At 43.1% G+C, this 21,596-nt stretch overlaps 1 protein-coding gene across 2 annotated transcripts in view; it reads right to left on the bottom strand.

Annotated features, from left to right (window-relative positions):
* SPRED2 (sprouty related EVH1 domain containing 2) overlaps positions 1–21,596 on the bottom strand; it is a 348,637-nt gene that overhangs the window by 135,822 nt on the left and 191,219 nt on the right. For both annotated transcript variants that reach the window (XM_029593617.1, XM_029593616.1), the window contains exon 2: positions 13,794–13,971. In XM_029593617.1, coding sequence (XP_029449477.1) covers positions 13,794–13,971 — 178 coding nt within the window. The remainder of the gene's footprint in view (positions 1–13,793; positions 13,972–21,596) is intronic.

The following is a 21,596-nucleotide window of genomic DNA, read 5'->3' as shown; positions in this document are numbered from 1 at the left end:
CTAAAGACCCACCTTTTTTAAACCACTTTAAAATCTTATACCTGATTGTCTGCTTTTAGTCTTAACTAACCTTTTTAACCAGTCTTGCTTTATGAAATACCCCAAGCCTCTTGTCTTGTATGTTTGTCTTATTAGATTGTAAGCTCTATTTAGTAGTGTTGCGGATGTTGTGTAGCACTATAGAAATGTTTAGTAGTAGTAGTCGTAGGTAGAGTTTCTTTGGTAAATTCCCAAAAGCAGAACCTAAATATTCATACGCAGTCTTCAGTGTTTTCTATTTTGACTACTAATCCACATCAGTGGGGTGCTAGTGGAGGGATGACCATCTTCTCCCCACAACTCAGAATAATCATATAGAAGATATGAAATGGGAAAGATGCACGTTCCATCCTGGACGTTCATGCCTTGGTTCACTAGTGCTAAGATTACTAGCAAAACACTCAGCCCCAGTCTAATGAATGCTAAAATTTATTTAAAAATATTTCTATTTCACTTATAATGAAAAAACTGGCTGAGTGAAGCTCACTAACAGGCTGATTCAGTAAACGTCGCGGGAGAGCGCCCATTCTCCTGTGTGCGCGATTCAGTATTTAAATGAGGGCCCACGGTAAAAAGAGGCGCTAGGGACACTAGCGCATCACTGGCAGCTGTCAGCGAGTTTGACAATCAACGCTCAATGTTGCTGGCGTCTGTTCTCAAACCCGCGGCAGCCACGGGTTCGGAAATCGGACGCCGCCAAAATTGAGCATCCGGGTTGCAACCCGCGAGCCGATTTAAAATTTTTTTTTTTAATTTTTAATTTAATTTTTTTTTTTTTTTTTTTTTTTTTTTTTACTTTGGGACCTCCGGCTTAATATCCCCATGATATTAAGTCGGAGGGTGTACAGAAAAGCAGTTTTTACTGCTTTTCTGTACACTTTCCTGGTGCTGGCAGAAATTAATGCCTACCTTTGGGTAGGCACTAATCTCTGAAAGTAAAACGTGCGGCTTGGCTGCACATTTTACTTTGTGAATCGCGCGGGAATAAATAATACGGCCATCAACATGCATTTGCATGTTGCGGGCACTATTAGTTTCGGGGGGGGGGGGGGGGGGGGGGTTGGGCGTGTCGAAAATGCTATTACCCCTTAATTAATAAGGGGTAAAGCTAGCGCATCGAAAATGCGCGTCCATCCCCCCCCCGAAACTAATAGCGCCCATAACATGCAAATGCACGTTGATGGCCCTATTAGTTATTCCCGCACGATTCACTAAGTAAAATGTGCAGCCAAGTCGCACATTTTACTTTCAGAAATTAGCGCCTACCCAAAGGTAGGCGTTAATTTCTGCCGGCACCGGGAAACTGTACAGAAAAGCAGTAAAAACTGCTTTTCTGTACATCCTCCGACAATATCATGGCGATATTAAGTTGGAGGTCCCAAAATAAAAAATTTAAAAAAAGAGTGGGAGTCCAGATATAATCTCAACTGTTCTGGGAAGTTAAAAACATGCCTAGTGTTCTGATATAAAATCAGACAACGACAAGGAAACTTGAGTGTAAACTTGGCCCGTCTTCCAAGAACTTCAGCCCTCATCGAAATAAACTTCCTTCGTTGAAGTTGAGTACTCCGGGCTAAGTCAGGGAATATTCTTATATTTTCACCATAGAAGTTTTGTTTTTGATTTCGGAAATACATCTTCAATACTGAGTCCCTTTCCATCAAAAACGCAAATTGCACAATCAAAGTAGCCCTAGATTTTATATTAGCTTCGAATGATTTCTCCAATATATCTGTTAAATCTAAATTTAGGTTTGGGTAAAAGAAAATTAGAAGAGGACGAGATAACTAGGTTGTTTTTATGACTACTTAAATCTCTGCTCTAAGTGAAATACCTGTAATGTCTCAAAGTTTTTTCCTTATGTTTAGGTATTAGTATAAAGGAGTTTGTTGAATCCTTGGTTGTTGGTTAATAAGAAATGATTGCAATATTCTCTTGTACACTGTCTTACTGTATCCTGTAAAAATATGAAAAGTTCAATAAAAATTAAATAAATAAAAAAAATCGGCCCGCAGCTTGTAAAACCGGACGCTCAATTTTGCCTGGGTCCGGTTTCCGAACCCGTGGCTGTCAGCGGGTTTGAGAATAGACGCCGGCAAAATTGAGCATCAGCTGTCAAACTCGCTGACAGCCGCCGCTCCTTTCAAAAAAGAGTCGCTAGGGACGCACTAGTGTCCCTAGCACCTCTTTTTACCGCGAGCCCTCATTTAAATACTGAATTGGGCACACAGGAGAGTGGGCCTGGGCGCTCGCCCGCTCTCCCGCAACTTTTACTGAATCGTTGTAATAAGGGGTAAAGCTAGCGCGTCAAATGCGCGACAAACGCGGGTTAACAGTGCGCTTCGCCAGAGCGCACTGTACTGTATCGGCCTGTTTGAGCTTGCGGGAGCTGCAGTATAAACACACCATATGAGATTTTTGCTATATTCAGATTAAGGTCTAATTTTCCCCAGCACCTGCCACCTGCTCACACTACCCCATTGGTCCCCAAATATTAATATGTTGCCAGCAGTCAGGATGTGGATGTCAGAGGACAGGAATACCATAGCACATGAGGCTCAAAGGTGACGGCCCATTTCGCAAATCCCGCCCATCCATAATCCTGCCTGCTGGCATGATTCGAATTTCCGCAAAGCAGCAATAGCGCCGTGGGGTCTTTAAACAGGTACAGCACGGCTTGTTCCCTCATTTCCTCACTTTATGTTCAAAAAAGGAAGCAGGCCACAGAGAAAGCAGTACTGTGCTTGTACAGAAATCCTGTGGGTCACCCAGACACAGACACCCCACAAACTCAACACACAGACAGGCACAGAGACAGACATACTACATCTACATACAAAACCACAGACAGGCATTGACACACCACACCCAAATGCAGAGGGGCCGATACAATAAAGTGCGCCCAGCCTAGTCACAGGTTTACTCGCGTTTTGAACATGCTACACTAGCACCCGATGCATTAAGGACATTAGCACGTCCAATATGTGCACCCAAACTGCAAAGCCGATAGTGCTCATCACATGTAAAGTCCATGTAGATGAGGCTATTAGCTATTACTCCCCCAATGCAGAAAATTGCCAGATAACCAATGCACACTTTTTAACACGGCATATTTAACTCCAGCCCAGGAGCTGGCGTTAAGTCGATCTATGAATCAATGGCACATGATAACTTAAAAATTACTGTCCTCTGTGGTTCCTCCTACTTATTATCGTTGCGACACTATCATTGGTGCTAAAAAAAACCAGAGGTATAACACAATGGCTTGATGCAAAAAAAATATTTCTGGACGCACACTTTACGCCTACAATACACATTCACAACATGCAAGCACAATAGCAAGTGGCGAAATCAGCCTGAAGCAGGATGAAACGGACAAGCGCCCATTGCAATTTTAGACGCCCAATGTATTTGAGCGCTAGGGATGCACAGTTTTTCCCTAACGCATCCTTTTTAACACAGCACCTCATTTTAATATTGCATCGGGTGCCCAGGAGATGCGGCTGTGTACGCATTAGGAAAACGGTCACTCAATATGATGTCAATATGATGTTTTAACATGCATCTTATTGCAGCAATCACAGAGAGAGACAGGCAGGCAGACCACATCAAACACAGAGACAAAGACCACATACACAAATAAAGCACACCAGACACACACCGCATGGTAAAAGCTGGGGGGGGGGGGGAATTAGGTGCCAGCCCAAATTTTTTTGGAGCCAAATACAACTGCATCCCACCCTGACCAACCTATTTTTTTTTTCTTTTTGTTTATATTTTTCTTAGTTTGTGCATCTTTTTTAACCTCGTGTTTTCATTTATATTACTATTTTACACTTTTTGCCTTTACCTTCCTTTCTCACTTCCTCTTTCTCTCTCTCCCATCCAATTCCTTATTTTCTAACCTTTCCACATTCACCTCCCCTACACCTCACTATTTCTTCTGCCCCCCCTCCACAAGCAACAGATGTGATCTTTTCTCCTGGGTAGGGGACCTGGCGGGCAGCAGGAAATCCTCCCGGGCTGAGGCCCGAGGGTGTAGCTCTTCCTGGGTTGTTGAACACCGCAGTGACTCCTCCCATATCCAGATCTGCCGCAGATTAAGCACCTCCCCGGGCCTACCACAGCCGAAGCAGCTCCTCTCCCTGGCCCACAAGCCATGGCATGCTTACCATGATGTCAGCACATCCTGGCAGCCCCCTAAGCTGATGAGCTTGCAATGCCTCCACAGCACCGAGACACAGCATTGTAGCCATTTTCTTCCTTGATTGGGCCCCCCCCCCCTTTCAGGCTTGTTTAGACCTCCCCAGTTTGCTCACTCCTGCCCTTAACCTCCAGGTCAAAATGTCCTGGTAGCGATTTCACTCTGGACCCCGCAGTGCTGCTGCTGCTCCGGGTGTGGAGACAGATCGCACTCTCTAGCTCAGGGGTGGGCAATTCCGGTCCTCGAGGGCTGCAAACCAGTCGGGTTTTCAGGATATCCTTAATGAATATGCTTGAGAGAGACCTGCATACACACTGCCTCAGTTGTATGCAAATCTATTTCATGCATATTCATTAGGGGGTATCCTGAAAACCCAACTGGTTTGCAGCCCTCGAGGACCGGGCTTGCCAACCCCTGCTCTAGCTCTTCACTACTGCTAGCACTGCACAGCTGTTTGGGCCAGCAGATTAAACATGAACACTGAGCTCAGCTGAGCCCCAGAATGCCCCCACTCCAGCTCTGTAAATAAACAAACAAACAAAAAAAAAAATAATCCAAAGGGTTGCTGTCTAGGCAGCCAAGAAAAATGCATAGAGCGCACCGAACTTTGAATACTGTGGTATATAAAAAATAAAGGCTGCTGGAAGCATCAGATCCCTGAAAGGGGCAACATCTACTCCTCCCTCTTACACCAATCTAAATATTTTTAGCCCCTGCTATATTATTCTCGATTAACCTGATTTTTCCCCCTCCCACCCTCTGGGTGCAAGAAGCCCAGCTCCTTTAGTCATTCTTATAATTAAAATATTAGAGGGTGGCTGGGTTGAGACTGGGGGAGACTTAAGGGGAGGTGGTGGAAGTGTTTGTACTCCTTCTCACACTTTAGCCACATAGGGGAACCATGCTTTTCAACCATAGGAGGGCACTCCCCCAACTCTTTAACAGTCTCCCCAAGTCTACCTATACTCCTGGGGGAGTGTTGTGCAAAAAAATTTAAAATTGTGGGCACAAAAACTTAAGATTTCTGCAAAATTCTGCATACTTTATATTGGTCAAAATAGCACAGTTTATATGACAGTCTTTAAGCAATTACATTTTAAATTAATACTAAAAAAAGGTATTACTTAAAGTTGCAAAATTGTAAATATTCTGAGCAGAATTTCCCTAGAAATTCACTGTAAGAGTGTCTCTTCCACTCGTTCTCCTTACTCCCCTGGCTACTTTGCCCTCTCAGGCCCCAACTCCTCCTCCTGTCAGTACTCTCCCCTCCACCTCTAGGCTCAACTCTGCCACTCCTATCGCCACTCTCAGAGTTTGACCCCATTCTCAATACTGCCCCTCACACAGGCTCCCTCTTGTCCCTCCCTCTCTCACACACATGCTCCCTCTTTCTAGTGCACATACACACACCCCCTCATACAGGCTCCTGCTCACACCCCCACACAAGCTCCCTTTCTCTCCCACGCATACCCCCTCACACAGACTACCTATGTCTCTCTCTCATGCACCCCTTCACACAGGCTCTGTCTCACACAGACACAATCCCTTCACAAAGGCTAGCACCCTTCACATACACACGATCCCTTTTTCATACACAATAGCTTTCACTCTCTCACACACACACACATTCCTTCATAATCTCCTCATAGGTTCCCGATCGCTGGCACCCACATTCAAGCACCCCGCCACCCCACTCTCTCACACCCCCCTGCTTCCCTCCCTGGTCTCTCTCACACCCTCCTGCTCCCACCCCCACACCCCCTTCCTTACACACACACACCTCTCTACACACACATATTCACTCTCACCGGGGCTGCCTTCTTCGCCGCGAGCAGAGCACATTCCACGGAGGCCTTCATCTTCGCTGCGAATGGCGCACACTCAGTTCGCAGCACGCTGGGGCCTTCATCTTCACCGCAAATGGCACTCGTTCTGTTCGCGGCATGCTTGGGTCTCCTCTGCCATTTTCTGCGCAGAATATGGCAATTCTGTGCAAACTCAGCGCTCTGCAGCAGCGCAGAATTCCCCCAGGACTATACCTACCAGCTCGTCCATGTCAGTTTAAGAGATCAATCAACTGGTCCCTGGCATCAAAAAGGTTGAGTGGCTGCAAGTAGTTGCCTGTTCTGCTACCTCTTAAAGCCACCACTGTGATTGCAAGTACTGGAAAGGGATGAATAGTATTTTGCTTACTTCTTGGACTCTGGCTTGATATTAGTCTATTTGATCGAGATTTTTTTTTTTTCGATAATCTCTCTCACATATGTGGTAAACTGATTTCTTCAATAGATCAGTGGTGTATATGTCTGGTAGCTGTACTGTTACTGGAGAAACTGGAGACTATAGATTGTGATACCTTTTAAAGGACCCTTAAAAAATAATGCAGAACAACCTATTTTTGTTTTTTAGATTCAAATAGGTCAACCTTGGAAATGGGAATATCTTTATATTGTTCAAGGAGCAGGTGGAAATGTGTTTTTATTTCTATTTCAACAGTGTTGCATTGCATATAGAGCTTGGCTTCTTGGGTTTCCAGTTCAGCTTTTGTCTGCATATTTCTAAGTTGTAGTCACTTATTCTGTAATTTGTGAGGGTCTGCATGTACGACCGAGGTGAGTTATTCTGCTAGTGTGTGATTTCTGTGCAGGGATATATAAAAGTACATAAGAACATAAGAAATTGCCATGCTGGGTCAGACCAAGGGTCCATCAAGCCAGCATCCTGTTTCCAACAGAGGCCAAAAACCAGGCCACAAGAACCTGGCAATTACCCAAACACTAAGAAGAACCCATGCTACTGGTGCAATTAATAGCAGTGGCTATTCCCTAAGTATAATTGATTAATAGCCATTAATGGACTTCTCCTCCAAGAACTTATCCAAACCTTTTTTGAACCCAGCTACACTAACTGCACTAACTACCTTCTCTGGCAACAAATTCCAGAGCTTTATTGTGCGTTGAGTGAAAAAGAATTTTCTCCGATTAGTCTTAAATGTGTTACTTGCTAACTTCATGGAATGCCCCCTAGTCCTTCTATTATTCGAAAGTGTAAATAACAGAGTCACATCTACTCGTTCAAGACCTCTCATGATCTTAAAGACCTCTATCATATCCCCCCTCAGCCGTCTCTTCTCCAAGCTGAACAGCCCTAACCTCTTCAGCCTTTCCTCATAGGGAAGCTGTTCCATCCCCTTTATCATTTTGGTTGCCCTTCTCTGTACCTTCTCCATCGCAACTATATCTTTTTTGAGATGCGGCGACCAGAATTGTACACAGTATTCAAGGTGCGGTCTCACCATGGAGCGATACAGAGGCATTATGACATTTTCCGTTCTATTAACCATTCCCTTCCTAATAATTCCTAATAATTCCTAACATTCTATTTGCTTTTTTGACTGCTGCAGCACACTGAGCCGACGATTTTAAAGTATTATCCACTATGATGCCTAGATCTTTTTCCTGGGTGGTAGCTCCTAACATGGAACCTAACATCGTGTAACTACAGCAAGGGTTATTTTTCCCTATGTGCATCACCTTGCACTTGTCCACATTAAATTTCATCTGCCATTTGGATGCCCAATCTTCCAGTCTTGCAAGGTCCTCCTGTAATGTATCACAGTCTGCCTGTGATTTAACTACTCTGAATAATTTTGTATCATCCGCAAATTTGATAACCTCACTCGTCGTATTCCTTTCCAGATCATTTATATATATATTGAAAAGCACCGGTCCCAATACAGATCCCTGAGGTACTCCACTGTTTATCCTTTTCCACTGAGAATATTGACCATTTAATCCTACTCTCTGTTTCCTGTCTTTTAACCAGTTGGTAATCCACGAAAGGACATCACCTCCTATCCCATGACTTTTTAGTTTTCGTAGCAGCCTCTCATGAGGGACTTTGTCAAACGCCTTCTGAAAATCCAAATACACTACATCTACCGGTTCACCTTTATCCACATGTTTATTAACCCCTTCAAAAAAATGAAGCAGATTTGTTAGGCAAGACTTCCCTTGGGTAAATCCATGTTGACTGTGTCCCATTAAATCATGTCTTTCTATATGCTCTACAATTTTGATCTTGAGAATAGTTTCCACTATTTTTCCCGGCACTGAAGTCAGGCTCACTGGTCTATAATTACCCGGATCGCCCCTGGAGCCTTTTTTAAATATTGGGGTTACATTGGCCACCCTCCAGTCTTCAGGTACAATGGATGATTTTAATGATAGGTTACAAATTTTAACTAATTGATCAGAAATTTCATTTTTGAGTTCCTTCAGAACCCTAGGATGCATACCATCCGGTCCAGGTGATTTGCTACTCTTTAGTTTGTCAATCTGGCCTACTACATCTTCCAGGTTCACAGTGATTTCGTTCAGTTCGTCTGAGTCATCACCCCTGAAAACCATCTCCGGAACTGGTATCTCCCCAACATCCTCATTAGTAAACACGGAGGCAAAGAATTAATTTAGTCTTTCTGCAATGGCCTTATGTTCCCTAAGAGCCCCTTTAACCCCTCTGTCATCTAATGGTCCAACCAACTCCCTCACAGGTTTCTTGCTTTGGATATATTTAAAAAAGTTTTTATTATGAGTTTTTGCCTCTATGGCCAACTTCATTTCAAATTCTCTCTTCGCCTGTCTTATCAATGTTTTACACTTACCTTGACAATGCTTATGTTTTATCCTATTTTCTTCAGATGGATCCTTCTTCCAATTTTTGAAGGATTTTTTTTGGCTAAAATAGCCTCTTTCACCTCACCTTTTAACCATGATGGTAATCGTTTTGCCTTCCTTCTACCTTTCTTAATGCGCGGAAAACATATGGACTGCGCCTCTAGGATTGTATTTTTAAACAATGTCCAAGCCTGTTGAACACTTTTAACCTTTGCAGCTGCACCTTTCAGTTTTTTTCTAACTATTTTCCTCATTTTATCAAAGTTTCCCTTTTTAAAATTTAGTGTTAGAGCTGCAGATTTACTTAGTCCCCCTTCCAGTTATTAGTTTAAATTTGATCATGTTATGATCACTGTTGCCAATTGGCCCCACCACCGTTACTTCTTTCACCAAATCTTGCGTTCCACTAAGAATTAAATCTAAAATAGCTCCCTCTCTTGTAGGTTCCTGAACCAATTGCTCCATGAAGCAGTCATTTATTACATCCAGGAACTTTATGTCTCTAGCAAGTCCTGATGTTACATTTACCCAGTCAATATTGGGGTAATTGAAATCTCCCATTATTATTGCACTGCCAAATTGGTTTGCTTCCCTGATTTCTCTTAGCATTTCATCATCTGTCTGACCATTTTGTCCAGGTGGATGGTAGTATACTCCTACCCAACACACATAGGATTTCTACCCATATATATTCTACTGAGCATTTACTCTCTTGTATGATCTTTATCCTGTTGGACTCTATACCCTCCCGGACATAAAGTGCCACACCCCCACCAAGTTGATCCTCCCTATCATTGTGATATAATTTGTACCCTGATATAGCACTGTCCCATTGGTTATCCTCCTTCCACCAAGTCTCTGTGATGCCAATTATGTCAATCTTATCATTTGCTGCTAAACACTCTAACTCTCCCATCTTACTTCTTAGACTTCTGGCATTGGCATACAGACATTTCAAAGTGTGGTTTTTGCTTGTTTTAACAACCTGCTTTTCAGTTGTTTGGGATAATTCGGTAATCATTAGCTTTGGTGATTTTTTACATATAGGCATATGAACTATGTTTGCTTTTGATGGAACCTCTCTGTTGGGATGCCCTAACTCTCCTGTTTCATTAGTATCCTTCAAGGATACATTTCTCCGAACCATGCACTGCTGAGTGATCAATATATTTGCAATACTGCCTTTTCATAGCCTCTAAGCTGGTTACAGGAGATGGAGCCACCACGGAGGTGAGCCCTGGGCAGTCACTCTCCCACCCCCAAGGATGGCACCATACCTCTGAGTACTGGCAACTTTTTTGGAAAAAAAGCACAGTTCTTTTTTGAATAGAGGAATGTGAAGGCTTTTTTTTTTTTGGATTCCCCTATACTCAAAATGGGAGCATGACTTAAAAATAGCATCAGTTAGGGGCTGACCTGAGGCAGCATTCACAGTACAGGAGTGTCAGAGTTCCAATCATCACTCAATAGTAGCACCTAATGTTTGAATTCAAGATGCATGCGTAATAGGCTCCAGATGGAGCAATGGTCTGTGACCCATGGCCAAGGACCGTCACTGAAGAGACAGGGTGCATAAATGGGAGGGTTATAAAAATAAGAGGTAAACTTCAGGTAATTATGAATAAAGGCTCTGGGTATGATAGCAAAACAGAAAATAGTTCCAATTGCGCTAGAAGCATATAAGAACAGGAGAAAACTGCTGGGCCAAAAATAAAGAAAACGAAACTAAATAAATAGAAAGCAAGTTTTCTTATTGTAAATAGGGTTCTCTCTAGACAGCAGGATGAAATAGCCACTACACTTGAGTAACGTTATCCGACAGCAGCAAATGGCTTTAGTTCAGTAAAGTTTTCCCGACTGAGCAGGCACAGGAGTTCCCTCAGTCGACTGTAAGCAAATTTGCTTTCTCTATTGACAAACAGGGTTGAATTAACCATGACATGTGGGGAGTCCCAAGCTGAGAGTTGCATAGCGGACCCCCAGTAGAATATGGAATACTGGGTGAACTGACTGTGCAAAACTGCTTGCCCAAAGTTACTGTCGTTTCTTGAGACTGTCCAGACATTAGTGGGACGTGAAGATGTAAACTGATGACCAAGTTGCAGCTTTGCAAATGTCTAATTGAAATGGCTCTTAGGTGAATCACTGAGATAGCCATGGTTCTTACTTGATGAGCCTTTTCAGAGTCTGTTATCTAGAGGATGGCTAGAGTCTAACAAAGTGCAATAGGGTCTATTTATTTAAATGCTGGCTAGTTGGTCAACAAACATTTGGCAGCAGCTGCTCCCAGTTTATTAGAATTGTAGGAGACAAAGTCTAATGTGGTTGCGTTCTCCTCCGATACTAGGCTAAGATAATTTTACAGTCCAACGAATTGAGAGCCTTCTCCCCTTTGTGTGCATAAGGGCTTGGAAAGAATGCGAGCAAAACAAAGTCTTCATGCAAATGAAATGCTGCAACCACTTTTGACAAACTTAGGCCAAGTGTAGAGCACCACCCTGTTGTGGGGAAAAAAAAAAAATGTATGGCAACTAGGAATGCTACTTTCTAAGTAATAAAACTAGCTAATTCCAACGGCTAGTAGGGAGGACTTCATCAGTTGCACCAAGACGACATTGAGATCCCATGGCACCGATGGCTTTGCAACTGAAGATCTCATATGCCACAAACTCTTTATGAACTTCAATACCAGAGGATGGATGGAAATCAGCTTTCCATCCATTTGAAGGTAGTAAGCAGCAATGGTACTGAGATACACTTTGTCCAATGATATACTGAGACCTGAAGAGGAGAGGGTGAACAAGTAATGAAGCAGAACTTTTGGAGCATAGGCAAATGGGTTCAAAGAGCCTATCTGTCACCAAGATGAAACACATTTCCATTTAAAACTGTATGCTCTTCTGGTAGACTGCTTCCTGGCCAAAATCACAATGTACTCTATCTCTGACAATGATGGGACTATTGAGCACCCAACATCCATACTGTCACATTGATGGAGGAGAGCTTCGATGAAGTCTACCCTCCTCTTGAGTTAGACGCTGCCAGAGGCTTCAGCATATAAACGCAGTTGTGCAAGTACTGTACCACATACAGCTGATGAGCTACAATGCTGGCACTGATCAAATTCCGGAAGACTTTCTTCCCAAAACTATCCAACAGCCCAGAGGGGTGTTGGAAACATTTATTAGCTTATTTTAACACTGACTCTACTACCACAGTGTAGTGCGGTAGTTGAACTACCCCAAACCCAGGAGTCCACTGAACTCTATGTTTAAGGTCCAGTTTCCTGGCTACTGGGAGGCAGAAGACTAGATTATCCCACATTGTCATATGAAAATGCCACAGGATTTGATGGACCAGGATCATTGCTGGTTCAGAAGGCGTTTTCAGAATCTGAAGGAGTCCGAAGACCTTAATGCTTGGATCCTTGTACCTATGAACATTGGCTCCAACTGCCTTACCCAGCTTCTTCTGAAACCAATACAAGGTTATTCCTCTTCAGAAGCGCATATTGGACTCTATGAACAGGCTCCCTCCTGGGCTGATGGCCATACAGAGACCAGAGTTATAATGTAGCAGATAGGACCTGGTGTCGCCAAACACAGTCTACAGGTAAATGATAGTGAAGGGGCCCTGACAAGTTTGGCATCTGGAAAAAGGAGATGACAGAGACAAGGCTGCTAACATGAAGGAAGGTTAAGTGCAAGGAGTCTCTTCTAGGACCCAATGAAGCTTGTTCCTGCACCTATGGTGCTGGGGACCAATGCATGCTTTAGTGCCACCAACAGTGCCAATGGCTCTAACAAATTAAGCTTCTTCTTCTGCACTGACGAGCTCTGCATAGAGGGGGAAGAGGCCTGTGGGTGTACCAAGGAGCGTGTCAGCTACTGCACTAGATGCTTCATTTTGCTTGATCCCTGAACTGTGGCAGACTCAGAGCCAGGTGCTGCAGTTGAAGGAGACCTGACCAAGGAGTTCCTGCTCGACGTGGCATGGAGGGAGCCTGAGGTGGCCCCACTCCAGGAGGATGAAAGGCGCTGACTCTTTACTGACCTGTACAATTCCTCCATCTTTTAAGCTTTGTTCATCTGGGATCTAGGTAACATCCAGCCACAATCATAACAGCTAACTCATGATGGGGTCCTAGGTACCTCTAACAGATGTCATAGCCATCGATGAAGGGACATCTTGTGGCCACAAATACAGTCCTTCAAGCCAGTGGCTTTCTTGGAGCCAGACAGCTCAATGATATATTTTAGTTTTAGGTAGCACTGACCTGAAAAATGCCATTGAGAGCCTGCCAGGGCAGAAAGACAAATCTAAAGAATAAGATTTGATTAAAAACTGCAGTTACCATAAGATAAAGAAAAATTGGAGAGTATATGTCCATATGGATGCCTGAATAAAAAGAAAAAAAAAAGACTGGGAAGCTCATGAAGCAATGCATGTGCAGGAACTGCTCCACATTGTCAATAGTAAAACTTTACTGAACTAGAGAGATGGTCCCATTTGGCAACGTTGGAAGTCACCTATATATCATAGCTAATTTAGTCAACTGAGAATCAATTGGTGGCATGCAGGACTAACCATGGAGACATAGGTTTAGCTCCTTGTTAAGTTTTTCTTTAACAAAAGCAAGCACCCATCAAAAGCTAAATCTACAACTACAATTAAAACAAACAAAAAAAAAAAATCTCAAACGCACTCTCCAAACAATGACATGAAATTTAGAGACAAATTTTGCTCAGTCAGGCATCTGCTTTGTAGAAAAGTAAGGACATCAAACCCTCTTGCATTCTTGTTAAATAGAAGCCAAGCCCTGGGATGTTATCTCCATCAATCTTATTTACTAACATGAAATCAAGTTATATTACCAGTTTGTCTTTCAGTCGTTCACCACGGATTAGAAAATCACTTCCTCCATTGCCATCTGAGTAAATGACCTTACAGACGCCAACTCGGCTGAGACCTCCTCCTTCTTGTGGTAACCATCCCCCACTGGAGTCATCTCGGGTCATAACCACAGCTTTGACACGCACAATGTAGCTGTCACTAAAATGAAAGGAAAAGAAAAAGAAAAAAAAACATTGAGACCCCCACATATACCATATTAAGCCAAGTTAAGCCATACTAGACTGTTTTTTATTCCTGGGTGCTGCACATAATACATTTATAGATGGTGATTTTCTCTCAGCAATAGGGCTAAGGAAAAAGGTAATTGCTGCATTGTTTTATCAAGTACCTGAAAACAACCCTTTAATAAAATAGTGTCCAAGATCCATATTATTGCAATCTGTAAAGATATTTTGTTCAACTTCCCCTCCAATTGCCAGAAAATGTTTAGCTCACGAAAAATACTTTTTGCTTTACATGAGAAATACAGCCTTTTCTTTGGGGGGGGGGGGGGGAAGAGGACCATGAGCACAGAGGGAAGGGGATAAAAACAAATTACCACTATTATCCACAATAAAATAAATAAATAAATAAATAAAACATGCTTCCCACTCCTCACTATCATACCTATGGGAAATGTATTTTATATTATTGAGATGTAGCTACTTATACAAGATTCACTTTTTGATTTCTACCTTTGCTAAATTCAAAGAAACACTGACCTAAAAAAAGCATAGTGGTACAACTGAGTGGTGCTGATAGGAGAGGTAATACACTGAACTGTTTACTTGAAAAAAAACAAACTACAAATCTACACTCCTGTCTTTTTTTTTTCTCTCAAGTAAACAAGACAGGAGTGTAGATTTGTAGAGTTTGGTTTTTTTACTTTAATACTCCTGGGCCCCCTATTAAGGCAAAAGGAGAGCCAGTTAGAAGTCAGACATGCACATAAGGCATCCTGTGGTGTATAAGGGAATTTTGCAAGAGAACAATTTCTGCTTAAAAGTTTTCAGATGACTTGCTTACTCCAAAGGGCAGGAAATCACAAAGGTGCAGAACTACACACACAGTCTCTCCTGTTTAAACATGCCTTTGGATTTTATTGTGGTACAGCTGGTTTAGGGAAATTTAATCAAGCATGACAAAAAACAGGGAGACTAGGCAAACATACAGGAAGGGAATATAATTTGTCTTAGATACGTTAAATGGAATATGCTTGTTCTATTCATACAACACATCTAGAATTGCATAGCAACTTAGTGTGTTTTATGAGTAATTTTCAATGACTGACACAGCAAAACTGCTGGTTGCTTGCCACAACCCATAGTTTTTCCTGGAAAATGCAGGCAAGTAACTATTTCCAACCAGAAACCACTCCCCACCGCCTCCAAAAAAAAGAAAGTGTCCAGATCCAGGCTTAGCACAACCTACCCAGTCACATACCACCAGCCAATCAACACTGCTGGAAGGCAGGCCCTCAGCTGAGCTATGATTGGAACCACTGGCCAGACTTGGGTGGGGGCAGGAGGCTGACAGCCTGCTCCTGACCTGGACTCTTGCCAGGACGCCTGAGGGCCCAGCAGTCTGTCCGGAGACTTTTGTTTAGATCAGATTTATACTGGTTCCAGTGGTCTTTACTTCACATGTCACAGATGGACAAACTGATTACATGAGCACATTTTCTTTCATAAAGTGATCCCAATAAAATGCACAAGACAGTTCTAAATTTCAGTTTATACACACCATAGCACTAATTGCATTTTTAAATTTGCAAAACATTGATAATCACACAGTTCCCTTTCTGTCTTAAATGATCTTGTTATAAACAAGATCCCTGTTTGGATTATTCAAACAGGACAGCACCATGCCAGCTTTTCTATCATTAAGTATCAAAACAGGCCGATCCAGTATCAGGCGCTCCAGCCAGCGCACCAATCAACGCGGTTTGGACGCACATTTTAGGCACGCTAGATGGGTGTCCTATATAATACATGCATTGTGTCCATAACGTACATGCTAACTAGCGCATAGGCAATAGCGCTGATCGCATGTAAATTGCATGTTACTGACAAGATTTGCTAATACCCCTGATCCAGCATTGTGCACCCAAACGTAGTGTGTCCATAGCAAACTTTTTTTTTAGTGTAAAATTTAACACCTACCCTTTCCCAGAAGTTAGTGTTGTGATGCTATTGATAGTGGACATATCGGGAAAGTTGTGTGTGATTCCTACTATATCGAATGGAATTTCTACACATTTTTGCCTGCTGACCTTTCTTTTGTGTATGAAAGCAAGAATAAGGAATGCAAGGCAAAGGAGAGCGCTTGCTCAGATGAATGAAAGACCAGAAAATCTGGTGCCATTACAAGAACAGGTAAGCAAGAATGGAGGGTGCGCTATGGGCTTCTGGAAAGGGTCTATGCGCCCATTCCGGGGTCTAAAGGGCCCAGAAATGGATGCTGAAGGACTCGACCTTTCTGAGGCATCCATGCGACCTAGATTAGGGATGCCCATTCGACATCTTAAAGTCAAATCAAAATCCGGGACATCTATGAAGGGAGGCAATGGGCCTGTATGTTCAATCAATTTATGGTGGCTATGGCCTGGTTCCTTTACCCTTCCATGTATTATTGGACAGTTGCTATTCCTACATACATGCTATCTTGAATTGCAACATACTTGCGACTTGATAGGCTAAAGCTGTACTTTACAGACCCATGGTGGAACCCAGTATGGTATGTCTTATGTTCTTTTGTTTTTGATATAGGCTAGAGCAATCCATAGACCATGCTGGCAACGTATCAGTCACCCATGGACAACTCTCCTTGGGTTGCCCGAGCACGATGCAGTGCGAAGGTACCGGCTCAGCTTGCAGGCAATTCTAGCCCTTTATGAAGACCTGCGCAGTGACTTTGACCCTGTGGCCTACTGAAACCATGCCATGTCTGAGTTAATGAAACTTCTGGGCGCTTTACATTTTTTCGCCACAGGAAGTTTTCGTAACCCGGTTGGTATCATTGCGGGGATCTCTCAGGCTTCGGTCTCACAGCATTTCACACAAGTCTTGAAGGCGATGATGAAGTACATCGAGTTTCCTGAGGACCCACGCAACTTCAGGAGATCTGCTATGGGTTCATGGCAATTGCTGGGATGTTGAGTGTGTTGGGTGCCATATTGCATTGACCCCGAAGTCGGAAGAGGAGAGTTCCTTCCATAACCACAAGCAATTCCATTCAATGAACGTACAAGTTGTATATGATGCGCACTTTCAAATCCTTAATGTAGTGGCAAGGTTTCCTGGGAGATTCCATGATTCCTTCATTCATCGCCTGGATCCCATTTCCCACAGGGGAGATACAGTGATGGCTGGCTGCCAGGTGGGATGGCATTGCATGCCATCATCCCACCTGGCTAGACAGCCAGGTGGGATGATGGCATGCAATGTATTGTGTTAATTTCTGAAAGTATTTTGTTAAATGACTGCAGTATTATGATGCTTAGCCTGCAAAGTTATCTGTAGTGTTAGGGTGGTGGGGTATAAAATGAGTATATGTATATTTATATGTAATCTGGATCTGTATATGTGCTTGGTGTTGACACACTGGTGTTTTTTTATGCAATCTTGTTACACTTTTTATTGGTGATGGTGGCTATGGCTGTAAGCCTTGGTTGCTAACTCTGCTCCAGTTCCCACACACTGCAGCTAAAATACGGTATAATGAGGCTCATGACAGTACAAGAAACATGATAGAGTGGATCTTTGGCATACTAAAAGGCAGATTCAGATATTTAGAATGCTCCTGTGGAGTCCTGCAGTACAGTGCAGAGAAGGTGGTGAGCATTATTATAGCCTGCTGCATACTGCATAACATTTGTTTGCACTTTGGCTTGGTCCCTGAGGTCGCAGAAACTTGCTGCCAGATCCACCTCTCAAACCAGCAGCAGAGTAGACAACACAGCGAGGGGCTACAGTGTTCGTCAAAGGATCAATGCCAATTATTTCTTGTGTAAGTTGTTATTAATTACTCCTATAACTCTTGCTCCGTTGTCAGGATATTGATGCAGTCTTGATTCAACAAAATTTCCATGCAAAATCTTTTTATATTTTTCTTACTATAACAGTAGATTAGTTGCATATCGTGACTGGAGTCTGTCCTGTCATCTCTGCCTCGCAAGCATATGCATCCATCACACAATCACCCACCTACTCCTAATGCTTGCACCACCTGCTCGGCCTCTCAACAAATCCCATCACTGGGGAGGAAAATTTAAATCCTGTTTTGTGTTTTATTTCAGGAGTTGTAATTGGATGACAACAGATGTACCCAGACCCCAATGTATTATATATAACTTTTTTCAAAATGTGCCAATACATTTTTAAAACTTCTTTAACGGACTCTGTTCTCTGGAATAAGGTGCCTGTGATTTCCCCTTTTCATCCCTGTCCCTCCTCCCCTTGTGCCAGCTACTGCCATTGCTGCCATGTGTCAACCTGGCGCTTTCAGCAACTCCCATCCATCACAGGCGTGGGTCCACTTACTCTCTCACAAGGCCCCTGCATTGACATTCCTCTCCTACCACATTGCTAAAGTATGGTGGGACATCATGTATACCTTGGAAAGACCATGGCCTTGGCCGTCCATTTTATACCCTTCAGATGTCCAGAATGGGTATCCGTTGTCTAGGACATGCAGACCCTTCACAGACACCCAAAGTATGGACGCCTGACCAGTGTGGCCTCGATAACTGATGCCCAAGGCCTAGGCCTTTCCAAAGCGTCCACAAAGGGTCTGCGCATCCTAGATAACGAGCCCAAGGCCTTTCCAAGGCATCCATGCTTTCGGCAGCCTTGGGTGTCTAGGACACCCTTCACGGACACCCAAAGCATGGATGGCTGCCCCATGTGGCCTCAATAATGAACACCCAAGGCCTTTCCAAAGCATTCATGTTTCAGATGTCTGTGAAAGGTCCACGCACCCTAGATAAGCATGGATGCCTTGGAAAGGCTACAGCCTTAGGTGTCGGAAAGGCCCAAAATCAGAGTACTGGATGCCAGTTTAGGGTTGTGATGCAGCTAGCGGACATCCATGCGGAAGAGGTCTTTAGAGCACATGATTATGGATGTCTGTCCCCTGTGGCATGCCCAGGCGTCCACTTTGTGCACTACCTTAATATACCCATGCAAAATGCCATGCGAGAGGTTCCCGAATTTTAAAGATGCAGACATCTGCCTCCTGGTGGAGCTTATTGTGGCTGACGAAAGGCATCTTTATTTCTGCCCAGGGCATTGGCACGATCAGGCTGAGGAGGCCTGGTTGGCACTCAGGGCGAGCTTTAAATACCCAGGCATCCTACCAGAGAGAGGTAAGTTGGGAGTTGATAAGGTCCATTCCCTAAAAAAAAAAAAAAATAAATAAAAATCTAAATTCCTGGAGGCCTTACTTCAGATTTTTGGATGTCAATATGGCCAATTGTGGTTTAAGAACTTTTACTCCAGGAAATTTGAAATTGTCCAGGGGGGGCAAATAAGATTAGTCAGAAATCATACTTCCTAGCATAGACCAATTGTATCACATTTGTTCATTGCTGATACTTTTTTGTTAAGACCATCAGGGTGGAAGCAGCAGGCCACACATCGGTTTTTTGCGTGGTTATATTATTTTTTGGTGCTCATCAGGTCGAGGCTTTGAAGAAGAGGACTCAGAGGTTCTGATGGGAGAACCGGGAGGACCTCCAGGCCCTATGTGCCCAGCATGGGCCGCAGGAAGGTACATGTTGTTGGTGTTACATCCAAGCTGGAAACACCAAAACTATATTTTAGGACGGCACTAATCAGATTGCTCATCAAGCTGGACTGAGAAGCCGCTGCCTCTTGGATCTCATTGCGTATTTCCTTGAGTTCCTTGTGTACTAACTCGCTGTGCCGCTCCTGTCGTGACAGCATTTTGGACATGAAGTGTTCACTCAGCTCATTGATGCCGAACAAAGCCTCTTCAAGGTCACGTGCCGCCGACGCCTCGTCCAGGGCTGGTGTCGCCAACGTCTCAGTTCCTTGAGTTTCAGATATAACCTCCATCAGGTTGAGTGTGATAGGGCCCTGGGTATCATTATCCTGGACTAGTTCGCTGGGGGACACCTCGGTTGACAAGGGAAAGATAAATGATGGTGTGGAAAGGGATAGTGTCTCTTCCTCCATGACATCTGCCACATTACTGTCGACCCCTTCATTTGTGGAGAAAGATGGAGAAAGTCAAGTTCAAGTTCTTTACATAGTTCTCAACTGTTGCCCATCCAAGAGCCCTAAAGAAAAACATGGTGGCACTTTCAAAATTCATATCTCCACTTGCTCCTGTGTCAACACCATACAGTGAGGCCACACCAGCCATAATCTCTGGGCGCACAGTACTGAGGACTAGCTCTTCAACAGGGGTCAAAACAATATCACATGGGGCCCCCCCCACCAGTCCTGCATGCTGACGCCTCAATTTTGACAGCCTTTTCTTTAACCTCCCTTCTAGTGTTGCACCACCGGTGCTGGATTTGTTTGACCTCCCTGTGCTTTACAGACAGGGAGCTGACATCCATTGCGATCCTCTCTCAAATCCGTTTCTTCATAGAAGCAGAAGCTTTTGATCTGAAGAGAACTTTGTAGTTCTCACACACGGCCTGGCACAGTAGGTCTTTCTCACCGGCCGTAAAGCGAGCATCACGTGTTGGCTATCACTAGGGCCTGTCTGCTTTTCCAGATCTTCAGCCTCTCTCACCACCTGAGAAAAGGTTTGTTTTGCAGCCATGACAATCCGTCTCTGCTTATCTGGAGTGTGAATGCAAATAAAACGTGCATACATCAGTTATTAATAAACAATACATTTCAATTTAAGATAATCCGACATGTTATCAATTGTCCATTGAGTGATGTCAATATAACTTTCCACTAATAAGTAACGGAAGAAGAAAGAAGGTGGCCACATGGCTAGTATTAACAGATACCAATACATGTAGTTAATGGTAAGAACAAAGAAGCAGGCACATGGATAGCATGAAGAGATGCCAGAAAATGCAGTTAATGAAAGGAGAGAGAAGCTGGCCACAAGGCTAGTATTTTTTTTTCTATTTTCAGAATTTTTACAATTTACAAGTCAAACAAAAAAGAAATGCAGAACATGGATAACAAAAGGAAAAAGAAAACAATAAGGAAAGGCAGATATGATTAGAAATTTTATCCTATAAGACCACAATATGGGTACCTATATAGTTAATATCAATCAGTGTAACTTGCTATCATTAATAGACAGAATTGTAACAAGGAAGAACAGGAGATGGTCTTTCACAATTTTTAAGAAAACCTTCCAACTGATCAGGATCAAAGAAAATAAAACTGCTGGAACCCATTTTTATAATACACTTACAAGGAAACTGTAAAAGAAATGATACACCTATATCTAATTCTCATTGCTTTTTAGCCAAAAATAGCTTCCATCTCAGTTGGGTTGCTTAGCGACATCAGAAAATAAAGCCAACTGTTGACCAAGAAAAATCTTGTTAGGAGAACGAATAAACATTTTCATAGTCCATACACGGTCATATCCATAGCAAATATTACAAGTAGGGTAGCAGTGCCCTGTACTTCAATCTGGGATTATTGTAATAAAGCTGTCAAATTTTCTAATGTATCAACATGTAGTAAGGATTGACCGCTGACATTCCCACTCAGTCTAAAGGGTAGATAAAAGGCCTTAGTGATAAGAAGGACTGAATCATGAGAAACCTTAAGAACTTAAAC

Source organism: Rhinatrema bivittatum, chromosome 3 (assembly GCF_901001135.1).
Source record: "Rhinatrema bivittatum chromosome 3, aRhiBiv1.1, whole genome shotgun sequence".
NCBI classification, from domain to species: Eukaryota; Metazoa; Chordata; class Amphibia; order Gymnophiona; family Rhinatrematidae; genus Rhinatrema; species Rhinatrema bivittatum.
Note: the sequence above shows the minus strand (reverse complement) of the source record. Positions and strands in the feature narration are given on the sequence as shown.